Source organism: Melanostigma gelatinosum, assembly GCF_949748355.1.
Source record: "Melanostigma gelatinosum genome assembly, chromosome: 12".
NCBI lineage: Eukaryota > Metazoa > Chordata > Actinopteri > Perciformes > Zoarcidae > Melanostigma > Melanostigma gelatinosum.
Window position 1 is genome coordinate 9,269,166 of NC_136645.1, and position 13,712 is coordinate 9,282,877.

General features: G+C 38.6%; 1 protein-coding gene across 1 annotated transcript in view; it reads right to left on the reverse strand.

The window, feature by feature from the left end:
* Nucleotides 1-924: 924 nt before the first annotated feature.
* Nucleotides 925-13,712, reverse strand: part of LOC306785268 (VPS10 domain-containing receptor SorCS3-like) — a gene marked incomplete at its 5' end in the record, with an annotated part of 35,560 nt that continues 22,772 nt past the window's right edge. The window contains 17 exons of the mRNA XM_079279573.1: nucleotides 925-1,058; nucleotides 4,975-5,135; nucleotides 5,260-5,365; nucleotides 6,222-6,321; nucleotides 6,824-6,958; nucleotides 7,254-7,366; nucleotides 7,679-7,802; nucleotides 8,148-8,281; nucleotides 8,562-8,748; nucleotides 9,627-9,798; nucleotides 10,366-10,479; nucleotides 11,000-11,133; nucleotides 11,323-11,440; nucleotides 11,679-11,780; nucleotides 12,568-12,665; nucleotides 12,777-12,853; nucleotides 13,207-13,309. Of these exons, the coding sequence (XP_079135699.1) occupies nucleotides 994-1,058; nucleotides 4,975-5,135; nucleotides 5,260-5,365; nucleotides 6,222-6,321; nucleotides 6,824-6,958; nucleotides 7,254-7,366; nucleotides 7,679-7,802; nucleotides 8,148-8,281; nucleotides 8,562-8,748; nucleotides 9,627-9,798; nucleotides 10,366-10,479; nucleotides 11,000-11,133; nucleotides 11,323-11,440; nucleotides 11,679-11,780; nucleotides 12,568-12,665; nucleotides 12,777-12,853; nucleotides 13,207-13,309 (2,043 nt within the window). The 3' untranslated portion in view covers nucleotides 925-993. The remainder of the gene's footprint in view (nucleotides 1,059-4,974; nucleotides 5,136-5,259; nucleotides 5,366-6,221; nucleotides 6,322-6,823; nucleotides 6,959-7,253; nucleotides 7,367-7,678; nucleotides 7,803-8,147; nucleotides 8,282-8,561; nucleotides 8,749-9,626; nucleotides 9,799-10,365; nucleotides 10,480-10,999; nucleotides 11,134-11,322; nucleotides 11,441-11,678; nucleotides 11,781-12,567; nucleotides 12,666-12,776; nucleotides 12,854-13,206; nucleotides 13,310-13,712) is intronic.

The window sequence follows — 13,712 nt, forward strand, 5'->3', positions numbered from 1 at the left end:
CATATTCCTTTCCGATATTCCTTTCTCATGAGCATTCACAACAGTCAGATTTTGACATTTCTAATATAAATATTCATGAGTGTATATTTACAACTCAAAGACCTCTAGTTATAGGGCGGTAAATGTTTATCCAGAGCGTAACGTTAATGTGGTTTATTAAACATGAAATGATGACTAAAGCTATCTATCAATTATATTAGATATATTATATTATAAGGAAAAAAGAAAAAATGTAAAAACAAAATAAAAAGGTTACGCTTGAGAAATGTTATAGCCTTCTCAGTTCAATGTGCCTGTTAGAGGGAAACATGATCAACAAGTACTGTAATATTTCATTTGTATTACATTAAGTGTGTTCATCATTTTAAGCCCTGTATCATGATAGTCCTTAACGGCCTAAATGTCCTTATAATGAGTCGTGTTCATTCTCTGTCATTCAATGCAGAATTGAAAGTAACTTTAAAAAAAAATCGATACATATACAGTGAAGCCTATACATGGTGTCTCTTGTACTGACCTGTTAAGTTAATGGTACTTTTCTCATTTCACTGTTTCTTATAGATTCTGCGGTATATTATTTGAAGAACTCTATTCTCTAAGAACACTATTTTCCTCACAATTAACACAAATGATGATATGTCACAGGCGGTTCATCAAAAGTACACAATGGCAGCTGAATAACCATGAAATAGATGGCGTTAATGTAGAGCCCGGAATCTTGAGGCTAATTGGACATTTGTTTCTGGCTAACGTTATAAGCCATTTCCAGCAATTCACCGCCCTCCAACTAGAGGCCCTGGAGTCTGGCTCGGTGGATTGATCTTCATCAAGTATTGTAAAGATACTTACTCGACCCATGTGGGTTGAAAACATGACTTTGAACGATAGCAGCTATCACAGTAGAATGTGTATATAAAACGAAAACAATGCCAACAAAGCAAACTATTTTAGCACAATTGTAACACAACAATCTGTACTTACTCAGTAACAGTCTTAGACGTTTGTACAGTTTGGAAATTCCCTTGTAACAATTCTCTCCATATTTCTTCCAATTCCTCCTGAAAACATGCAAACAAAAATTTTAAACAAACTAAATAAAGGGACAATCAACTGCTTAGACATTACATGCACATCACACGTTGCTTGTTTTGAGGATATGCTAATGAAAGAGACTCTGCAAACACAACTTCTTTGCCTACATGACGTTGGTTTTGGGGGTCAAGGAATAACTGCCTTTAACATCAACCAATCAACACAAAATTCAACCTTGCGTTCTATCCTTGGAGATCAAATATTTTTTATACACTTATACACTTAATTATGAATTCATCAGCCATGCATATTGGTTGAAATTGGTTCTCAAAGGAACATGGCTTCTCCGAGCAGGGCTGAGCTGGTGATGGAGGGCTGATAAGATAGGATCGCCTTGACAAGTGGGGTCCTTCAGATTGTGCAGACACTGGCTTATTCAAAGGTGGTGCTTTCATCTCTCAACTCTATCAGTAATTACAATTTGGTGATTTGTATGAAGCTGCTTGGAGCCAATTTCATGTTCACCTGTATAACCAATAACCTGTCAGTAAATGTATCAAGGAAAAGATCCGGCAGTTAGTTCAGATTTGAAATAAAATTTAAGATTGAAATATCTAATGCCGAAACAAAGTTACTGTATCACACAGAGAGCTAAGGAAAGAGACGTGCTCCTAAATGTAAGAGAGTTAGAAGTGTCCAAATTTGAACTGAAGATAACTACATTTTTGGCCACATTAACATATTTACCTTTTAAGTTGATTTGGCAAACTAGAAAACAGCTGCTTATTTACCTATCCAGCAGTTACGGAGCAACATTATTATTCATTTAGAGTTGTGCTTCTAGCTACCTCACGAATGCAAGTCCAACATTCAGTCTCTCTCAGCTCTGTTTTTGATCTCTCTCTACCAACTCCTGAAAAAATGTGTGTCTCTTTAGCTGCTAAATGCTTCACTATGTTCACCAGCTAGTCTCTAACCTTTTTTTCTCGACTAAAACAACACTATGTGAGTAGTACGGGCAAACAAAACAGTAAAGATGCAGGCAACAAAATCAAAACAATGCACAGAAACTGTCGCTCTGGAAAAGCAGAAGGCAGCTGAAGATTCAGGTGATTCTCTGTAGGTTCATCACTATGACCGACCTCTTCCACATTATCATTTCATTCCTACATTGTTGGTCTAAACATAACATTTATTGTGCATCAGGGATTTCACACAATTAAAAATGTAAATTACCAATGTTTGTATCACTGAATAAGGATTTTTTTTAAAGGAATAAACAGTGAAAGAGATGTAGGCATTCGTGCTTGTCTCTGATTGGCTATTAATACATATAATTAATGATGCGATTACTTGAGAGTAGCTCCAAGTAATACGTTTCTTGTTAACTGTGTATTATTCTTCACACTCAACTAATAGCTTTTTTACTTCTAAGGTAGCTCTTCAATGTAAAAATGTAACTTCAAGTGAAATACTTGCATCACACTACCCTTCATTCAAAAAGAGTGAACTTCCCCCTTAGTGCATGAGCATCCAGCGTCGTCTAGCAAGAGTGATGTCTACCAAAGAAGTAGATTATGTAAATACCACTTCTTTAAATAGAATTAATTTGTATTTCTCACATTGTGAAATACAACTACATCACGAAGGAAATCTGTTCAGACAACCTCCTGCCTTGCCATGAATTTATTTTACAGCTTGAGGCCATGTGAGCTGTCATGTTAATCATTCCGAACCAATTTGTAATCACATAAATCATTACATCATTACATTCAAATTTTCATTTTAATGTGCAACGTCTTGTTTAAAATGTTCAAACCTTTATAACTGTGAAACCTATGGCCAGCAGAATCTGCCTTTTCTATGTGCTTGTAAAGCCATTTGGACTAAAATGAGAACACGTAAAATCACTGAACCCAGACATTAATTAAATTAAAACCGGTTAATGTTTTTCCACTGGTAGGGGGCTTTTTTTCATTGGCTGGAGCAATGCCTACCTAACGGCAATGGCAACATATGTACTTTATAAAATATATTTCAGAGGGATATGAAGTTTATACTTGGCATATTTCAAGTACAATTAAATAAACATATTGAATTATTCACATTGTAATAGTGAATAATGAAGCCAGTGTTCACAAAGGATGAATGATTACTGGACAGAGACCTGAACTGAGAAATGATTGATCATAATATGCTCTTGTAAAATGGATACAACAGACTTTCATCCAAAACCAAATTTCAGAGCATTAATTAAACAGCAGCTTGTAAATTTGATGTGGCGAGCCACAGATCAAAAGGTCCCATGCTGATCTGCCCTTTTGTAAATAAACATTTTCAAAAATGCCACCAAAAAGGAGTTGATGTGTTTCAGATCAGCAAAGACTTGTAAAAGTACAAACAGCTGAGAAATGAAGAATAGCCAAAGTGCTGAGCGACCAGAAAAGCAGCCGGCAGTCCACATGTCTTTGTCAGGAGTACTGCAATGCTACTTTTGTCAGATAATCCAGTGTCTACAGGGACTGGGTAGTTGTCATCTAAAAGACATGACTGTGGATGTCAGCCAGAGCAATCAAAAATGTAACTTGTCATCGTGATATCTGGTTACTGTGCTGCAATTGCTTGTGGTGTTCAATTTCCACATATATGACACATTGCATTGATACAGAGGTTCTAGTACCGTCGATGTGTGCTGCACTTTAATTTACAGTCGTTTAGATAAAACTGAAACCATGTACTTTGTGTCTACACCAAAATACAGTTACAATTGATTGAAAACAGATGCTCAGTGATGTGTTTAATGTTAATCAGTATCAGTCTTTTACAATTACTGCCATCCTTTAAATCCTGTATTAGAGTCAGTGAGCATTTAGTATACCAATACAATTTCCTTAAAATGTCATAATATAGTCTATGTAATAAACAAAACTCATAGTTATGTCATGAAAATGTAATTAGAAATGAGGAAGTGTAGTATGTCAAAATAAGTTATGATATAACATTTCTAAAAAAGTCATTAAAAAGTCATAGTATAGTTTGTTGAAAAAAGTAAACGTAAAGTGTGTTGACAACAAATGAGTGTGGTATGTCTGAAAATGTATTTAAAAAGGATATAGTATAGTATGTCACAACAAATTATATCAAAGTTAGTCACATAAATGTCATGAAATGTATGCTATAACTGCTATAACAGAAAACTGTCACATTAAAAATTGTCACTGTATAGTATGTAATGAATATATCATGCTATCGTGACATGATGTCGTAAAAATGGCATAACAAATGTCATAAAAAAAGTTTTGGTATACTAGTCGTCAAGTCAGAGTGTCATAAAAATGTCAAGAAAAGTTATATGTAGTCATATTGTCTGCCATGAAGATGTCATAAAAATGTCAAAGTATATTATGCCATTGACATTTTCAAAAAAGTAGACAGATTTGAATATTCTCATTTAATTTAGTCTTAGCAATCAAGGGCCATCACACCTGTCAAATACTCTAGTTTTCTAAATCCTAAAATACATTCACTTATGTATTTCTGAAAAATAACTAAGTGAAGTACAATTGTCATGTAATTGTACTTTACCAGAGTATTTTAATTCTATACCACCTGGTACTTGCAGTTGGTAGTTAGTTTCTATGGGTACAACATTGAAATCCTGTCTACATGTTACTGCATCTATAATAATGATCCGACATGTATAATAATGTAACAACAACAGTCCATTTCGGCTCCATAGTGACAACCTTTACATGTACTTACACTCCAAGGCTTTGAAAGCAGGAGTTTTACATTTAACAGAGATTGTAAATTGTGGTATTGCTAATTTTACTAAAATAAAAGACGTTACTCTTCTTCCATCACTACTTAAAATACAGTATATTTTGTACACCACTCACTCATTGTTAATGGTGGCAAGTATTAAATGTGTAGCTAACTTACCTCTGCTCCTGGCCTCCAGCTCCTTTTCCATGAGATCTTTCGGAGAGGGAAACTGACTGAGCTTGACCTTTGACACGTTGTCATTCTGACCGACTGTACTGATCACCTCCGGTTCCTTCTCATGACTATTCTCAGCTTCAACATGGATCCAAGGGATTTTCCTAATGACAGAGAATTAGCAGAGCTGCTGTGTAAGGTCTTCACCAGCAACAAAGATGAATCGCTTGTGATTTAAAAGAGAATTCAACACAAATACAATGTACTTCCTTATCCAAGTGAACACACCTTTTGAACTTGTAGATGAAGAATGCTGCTAAACCAACAAAGACCACGGTGAGCAGCATCAGCATGGCTGACCCACTGTGGATGGAGTTTGAATCCACAAGTGGTGCTGAAAGTCAAATGCGTCAAATGAGCGCCACATTTGGAAAAAGACAAATGCTTTAATTTTCCTCTTAACCATGTCTCATTTTAAGGAGATCCCTTTCATCACCTCATGTCATGTAACAACTGCAGGTACAGTTTGAAGAGCTGCTCTATGCACGTTATCCCCTCAGGGTATGGTAAAAGGAATCTTTAGGTCTACTGCCTCTCCCTGGGGTCCGTCATGCAGGTAGCTTATGCATAGTCATGGCTTTTTAAATGCTGAGATGCAATATTCAAAGTATTCCCCCTCCCACCTTTCTCTCCTTGAGAGAGAAGCCTATGAAGTTTGACCTTTCTGGATCATTTTAAAGGCAACCCAGACCTTTGTATGCAGACACAAATGAAGACAGATCCGTTGGTGGATGAAAAGGGTAAAGCCGAGCAGGGTTGGTCGACACATTTTTGCCATATGCTAATGATCAAGTGACCCTGCCGACTTCCTCATTGCATACCAAATGCCCTCTTTGTCAATTGTGTGATTGATTGGCTGACTTCAAAAGACTGTCTCACAGCCTCAAGTGCAAAACTGATGTACGGTGGTATACAGTATCATGTGAATCTCACTCAGGGTTTATTGTTGTCTTTGCCTTATTTTTTCAGTGTTTGGGGAATACTCAATCTCAAATCATAAAAAAGACACATGGTTTAACTTGTAACTGTAAACAGCACAGATAGACTTTAGTATTTAGTGCTGGACTAAATTGGCATAAATTAAGACTAATATCTATTTGAACACTTTTTAATGTACCTGCAAAAGGTTTTTAGATGCAACAGTTGGTCCAAGTATGCAGGAACAATGGGCAGGTTAAAAACAAGCTTACCCAAAGTTTGCTGAGTCATGTACACAATAATGTGAATATCCGCTTTCAGCTCAAACTGGATCAGGTCTTGGTTCAGGGCAGTGACAAAAATATCTGATATCTGTTTGAGGTATAAGGTAAGACACAAAAACAGAGAATGATATATTATGCTACAATAAATAAAGGTAAAGTCTCTGTCACGTAAAACATCTTCATGCACTCATATTATGAACTGGTAAATCATAACTAGCACTTCTTTAAAAAATAGTTCAACAAATATGATTCTTGCAAGAGTAATATGAGATCATTGACATCACTCTGGTGTCTGTATGTTGAGTATGGAGGTTTAGCAAGGAGGCAATTAGCTTAGCATAGCATAATGACTGTGATCAGGGGGAAACAGCTAGCCTGGCTCTCTACATAGTTCACAAATCCAGCTACAAACACCCCGAGATTTGACTAATTCACATGTTACAGCATTTAACGCCCTCTAAAACAACATGTCCTTTTTACATTTCTATTGTGTACACAATAAATAAGCCAGGTATAATTTGTTGATTTGTTTCATACTGTAAAGTTCACATAATAAGAAATTTTACATTTGTATAAATCATGGTTCTTACCGTCTCGAGAGCCTCCTCACTCCCTCTCTTGTGCTCACTTGATGTCTGCTCATCAGGCAGGATAAAGAGCTCTGCTGTAGATGGAAGTCCAGGATACAAAGACACCAGAAGCTGATCTTCAGGGACCCCAGACACCTGCAACGACAAGACAACAGGCAGGTATCAAGTTTGGACTGTTACTTCTAAACTTTGGACAATAAAGTAAAAATAGACAAACATCCACATTTTGACATCAACTTGAATTCAAATTCACACTAAATAACAGTGTTTGGTTACTGTCGTCAAAAGAAAAATGACACACATGGACCATAACCAATTGTGACTGCCTTATCAATACTGCACACGGATATATAAAATAGTAATGGCCGTGAAAGCCGCTGGTGGCCGATGGCTGCTGGAAAGACCTCAGAGCAACATGTTCTCTATGTACCTGTGACAGAGCTGTCCGCACCACGCGGCCTATGTCCTCCCTCCACTCTGGGATGTCAGGATTGTGCTCATCAAGAGCTAGCGAGAATGACAACAGCAGCGACCTGAAGAATTCTGGAAAAAAAAAGGCAAATTGATGTCTGTTAGAATATGAATGTTAAATTCTGGTTTCGTTTTTGATTAATCTGATGTGCGGTTTGGTCTTTTCTCATTTGGCAACATACGCCTTGAAGTTAATTGCTCCTCAAGATTTCGTGTTCGCCCTCCGTGACATTTTATTCATCAGTTAAGTCCATGTTGACAACGTGGCGTTGCTTGCAGCGTGGGCCGAGAGGCATCATGCTTTCCCCGAGAAAGCATGATGCATATTCATGTAACGTGCATCACACCAATTAAAGTGCTCTGAAGACCGTCTCCACCACTCACCTTTAACATTTATAACTTTTGAATCCTGCATTATGGTGCTCCCAGAAGCAACCTGGACCGTGACCTTGTTGTTTCCTTCCCTCTGAAATGTGTACGAAATGCTTCCCTCCAAGGTTATAATGGGCTGAAATTGAAAAGGAAAAACAGGGAATTTCACAGAAAACCCTGCATCCTCTCAGCCGAATATAGAATACTACATACATGCAGCCCTTGATATCCTGTATAATGAGGTAGTCCTGCAGTGAACACAATCAGCGTGATTAATAAATCCAACCAGCCTTCCTGTCTGGATTCTCCAGAAAGACACGGTGAAGTCACGTGCAGTCACATTTAACATGATTTGTGTGACGGCTTTTAAGATTTACACTTTGTTACCAACACCACAAGGACATCAAGAGAAGATGGAAAAGGCTGCAGAACAAAAAGTGGCCCTGGAACAATAGTTGGAGTGGGAGTAGAAGCGTCTCACCTCGGAGCTGTTGTCAAACCACCAGAAGAAGGTCAATGTTCTGGTGTGACTCGGCCATACCACCGCAGTCAGATTAACCTCCTTCCCCCTGATGGCTACAATAGGAGTGGAGAGATAAACACGCTCCACTGGACCTGCGGCAGCAACAAATACACCGCCACATACATAAATACATGCATTACACATGTGTAAATGCAGGCATGAGTAAAACACACATAAATTCATCAAACATGCAGCGTTTTTAGCTCCAGGTGTGTGTATTTCCATTTTACAAGGCTAAAACGCATAAAAGTAGTACAGCCGTGACTAAAAAGAAATTCAGCAGAGTGGGAATGTGACTATCCATGAAAGGTAAGCGACTGATGCTATATGCACTGCCGCAGGGATGAGTAATGATGTCTCTTATTCACATACTGGTGATGTGTAAAAACAGTGTGCTGCTGTCAGATCCCTGGTTGTTTTCAGCAGAAGCTGTCACTCTGTAAATCCCAGTCGTTCTGTAGACATGGTTGATGCCATCATCGGCCCTGCTCAGGTTCGAGTATGTGATCTTAATGCCGTCCCCGAAGTCCAGCTGGATGCTGGTCCTCAACGAGTCTCCCTGTGGACAGGCGGTAACACATGGCATCTGTCACTACAGCTTCGGTCAGGATGCTTCAACACAATCACATACAAGTGAAATAAGCACAGTCCGCTCCTGAAGTGCTTGGGCTGAGATGTCCTACAAGCTTTGCAGGTGGATATGAATGTAGGGAGACAGAAATTCAACTGAGACAAGAAGAGGAAAAGTAAAAAGAGTGCAACAGCGGTGATGAAAGTGTCCCGAGGATTTGTTTATCATCTGGTGCCATCGTGCTAGCTGATAAAGTACTTTCTCACTATCCCCCTTGTGGCATGTAGCTATGCAGATCGCTTTGGTTTTATTTCACCCTACTTTGAGATATCTGTTTTTCTGCCAGACTAATATGAAAAGGTCAATATGGCTTCTTTTCAAAACATAAAAAAACAAGACATTTCAAGACTCAATAATTGTAGTTTTGAGTAAATATCTCAAAAATAGAAAATATGTTGATCGTCATGTCATTTCATTCACACTTCAATGCCCCCTAATAACTACATTTCCTCTGACCTTTTATGTAGCGCCATCATCATGTCAAAATCTTAATTTGTCTAACACTGAACAATATTTTTACAACCAGACACTCAGAAAACGCATGGCAGGAATCAGCCTCAGCTGTACGCTGCGTTTAGTGTTAAATAGCACATGTAAGCATGCTAACACACTATACGAGGATGGTGTTTGTGGTAAACAATACAGCTGCAAAATATCAGCATATTATGACTGTTATTGAGCGCATATTAGCATGTTCACGTTAGCATTTAGCTCACAGAGTCATGCTAGACTGATTGAAATTTAAAATAATTACCGGAACTACAGCTACTGATAACGCTGCAGTGATTTTAGGCGATACAACTCACATCATCGAGGTAGACCATGAAAGTAACGTTACTTCCAACAGTGGCACTGAGTTCTCCTTGACTGGTGGACAGCCTTAGACCTCGGGGGGGTCTGGGACGACACGCCTGCCTCTTGGGCGAGTACACGTTCCTCCCTCCCTCCTTACAGTTATTGGACAAAACCTTTCGATATCTTTGAAACATAAAGCAAAAGAAAGTGTCAAAATCCTGTTTTACATACTTTTATATACCACACTAATTTGAATAGTATACAAATTTGCAAAAATCGATGTACTTTGGTGAATGAAGACTTGCGGCAATTGATATCAATCACACTGAAACTTTAGAATGCGACTTTCAATATAACTTCACAACGAGAGGGCAACATGGTTTTATTTTTTTATGTCTTTCGGAGCTGTTTCATCAACATCCAGAATATGTTTTCATGCTCCTCATTGTCAATTCTGCAATTCATTGTGTGAGGAAAGTGTCCATCGACAGCACACCGATTTACAGTATAATGGATCCTGGCCAATTTTGTTACTTTTAAAATGGGAACATGCTGCAAACTCAAAACCAGGCTCAGCATCATTATTATTATGGAATTAGGTTACTTTTTTCAGCTCTACTGAGAGGCTTTTTTTCTGAACCATTGAGAAAGTGAACCATTATTTTCTGCTTGTGTTCAAGACAACGTGACAAACAAGCTAGAGTGGAATCATATTTTTTTGTGATGGATTAAACACTGGGGGCCACTTACCCTGTGCTGTTAAGAAAGCTTTGGCTGGTGCTGCAGCCTTTAGTCGCACCATTTGGATTAAACCAAAAAGCAGGGGAGCACTTCCCGTCCGCCTGGCGTTCCCACCCATAATCACTGTCAACAAAACATGACACTTCATGAAATGACAAACACTGCACCTCAAATAATCTAGCTTCTACAAGCTTCTGCAGTGGGGCAAATGCTTTGCAGTTGGCACTTCATCGCATATTTTAAGACCATAACTAGAAACATGATTGTCAGACAAGCAGGATCAAACTGAATTTCCGACAGATTGATAAATGATGTTTCAAATTCATTTAACGATTCATAATTAATTGAATTCTAATAAGTCACTTGACATTATGCAAATTACAGTAGCACAATGAAAAGTTCCCAACTCCCATGTACAAACTCAAAACTCTAATTAGATTTAATGATTACAGTCATGTTGTTTTTCAAGTAAAAGTGGAATGTAAGATGGATATTAAGGCGATGAAGTTCTGCAAACTGATACCATCTGTTTTTGATCACAGACGTATGTTTGGTAAACAAGTAATGAAAGAAATTAAAGAGGGATAAAAGTCCCAGCTACCGTGTAATCCTAGTTGGGAAAGCTAAGAGAAGAAGTCCTTACCATTCAAAATCATAGGCTGTGCAGAGGCATGGCTCTGAGGTATAGATCCTCGAATAGTCCTGGGCCAGCATGCAACGGTTGCCTGGCCGGCGCTTCATAAAGATCTGCTTCTCGCCCATCACGCACGGCTCTCCCTGTCAAACAAAGAAAAAGATGATTTCGTTAATCACAAGATTGAAAGAAACTCTTGAAAGAAAAGAGAGATGGAAATACAAAATGTGGTTCATGCATTAAGCGAGTGTGCCATGTTGTACAGAGACGACGGATACACGTGCATCTCTTTAAGCTGACAATTAATCAATGATGTTTAATATCCCTGTAACCTTGTTGTGCAGGTTCCATGTTTGATAATCTCCATCCATGCATCTCCTGTTAAAGAGGCCTTTGTAGTCGATCTTGATCAGCTGCCATTCTGACCGATGACTGAAGTGTCCAAAAAAACTGGAAGATGATTCACCAAAACACAGATTTTAGATGAAACCATCTTGAGATACAGATATATAGGTTTCTGATATGATGGTGTACTATCATAGTAGCACCTGCAAATCTCATTCATTTATGCCGACAGACAAGATAGGTCGACCTTTTTCTTTGTTTACATAAACAGGAGAGCAAATTCCTCAAGCATGATAATGCGTGTTTTATTCCTGCTGGACTGTACTTGTCTGTCTCTGCTTACGTGATAATGTGATTGTCAGATTCTGGCTCCATTAAAACTCCGTCCACATACAGAGAGGCCAAGGAGAAACTGTGCCGGTCCCATTTTTTTCCTTCGTCTAGACTGATCCTTCAAGAAAACAAAACAAAACAAAAAACAACAGCTGTCAACACGCATGAAGATCTGTCTTTCTGTCGATCCATCTATGTTCATCTCTCGCCAGTGGCTTGTAAATATGTTGTTTTCCCTATGCATGTCACTTAAACATCACAAGTACATAGGAGCAGGGAAACACAAGGTACACAGAAATATGATTTTAAAACAAAATGTCAGGTGATTTAGCTTTTGCCACAGTTGAAAAATGGAGCACCTAAGATTCTCTTCAATGTGAAAAATTATCTCGACACCGAGCTGAACAATAGAACAAATGTTCCTCTGCCCAGGGAAATTTTTGAAGGTGACAAAACAATGGAAAAGAGAGATATGACTCAGGTTGTAACATTAGAGACAGATTTGGGGGGTTTCAAATCACCTTTCCGAGAGCTTAATCACTTTTGACAGGGCTGTAATGTGCAGGGACATCAAAGTAGATAGTGTTACAAAGCCCCCGCAATATGAGGGACTTATGGGGCATTCTCAGTCTCATATTTCTACCCTGCTCCACTCGACATTTACATAAAAGCACTCACACCATCATATCCAACCAAGAGTACAAAGCTGTAACAGACTCTCTTCTGTTGGAAATGATTCTGACAGTTCCGATACAATAACCATGCAAACTTGGCCCATCAGCATTTCAAACCATTAAATTTAATCATATGCTGCATCAAAAACAGAGACAACTCAAATTACACCTAAGGTGTATAACCTACAGTAATGACGATGTCAGCTATTGTTGAACAGTAGCTACACGTACCATAAGTGTCGAATAGGCGCTGCTGCATGTAGGACTGCCAGCAAAGCCCCTCCATTGTCAAGAAACCAAACGTTGTGCTCTTCATCAAAAATCTGTATTGGTGCACATTGAAAAAAAAAGAAATTTTCTCCACTTATGACAGCACATTTTCAATATGAATACATAATCTCTTTAAGATGAATGCATGCCGTGTGCAGACCCACCTGTCTCCAGCTATTTCCTGCATCAGATGTTATAAACATCCCAAGGTTAGTGGAGGACAGTTCTGTTCCGGCATTCCCTGAGTACAAAGACATGAATAATTTTACTCCCGTCTCTATTTACATAGCAGACTCCATAACACACCTATATAAACCATCACCTGATACAATCGTTAAGAGTTGTTTTTTTGAATCTGTGCATGCCCTCATTTCCCACTGGAGGTCTGTGACTTACTGCAACCTAATCATCTCCTCCAAAATAGGAGATTTAGGAGTTGAAGTTTCAGTATCTGATTTCAATGACAGAAAGAGGGCACTGTGTGATTCATTTTGTTGGTTTTTGTGGTTGCACTGTGCGTTTATCTGAGAAAGTAGGGATGCCTTTAATCAGTTGAATCTATAAATCAAATGCTCTTGCTTTGGGTAACTCTACCTGTCGCCACAATGATTCCTGGCACAGACTTTTTGCTGGTGATGGGTCCAGACGTGTAGGGATTCTCCGACATCTCCAGGTGAAGATGCAGCGAACAAAATGGCTGTCAACAAAACGGATTCCAATGGAGCACAGGTTGAAACAATACGTATCAGACAGATCTTCACAAAAGCAATTATAATTAGCTTTGCCTCCAAATTATGCTTCCCGTTGAGAGAAAAGTGCTCGGTTCTCAGATGCCATTCATAAAACAAAGATACTTTGTTCCTTTTCACATTCTCTGCCTGGGGAAAAAAAAAAAGGCAGAAGATGGCTGAGAGGACGCAGAGGGCATTTGAATTGTTTCATTCTAAAGTAAACAAGGCATGTAATTAAGATTCCCCAAGATGCACTGATAAAACTGGCAAAATTGATTCAAATCATTTTCACTCATCTCGCAGACTGAAGCACGCTGAAAAACATCAATGCGTTTCTTCAAACAGCAGGGGTTGGAGAGGGGTCAGAAA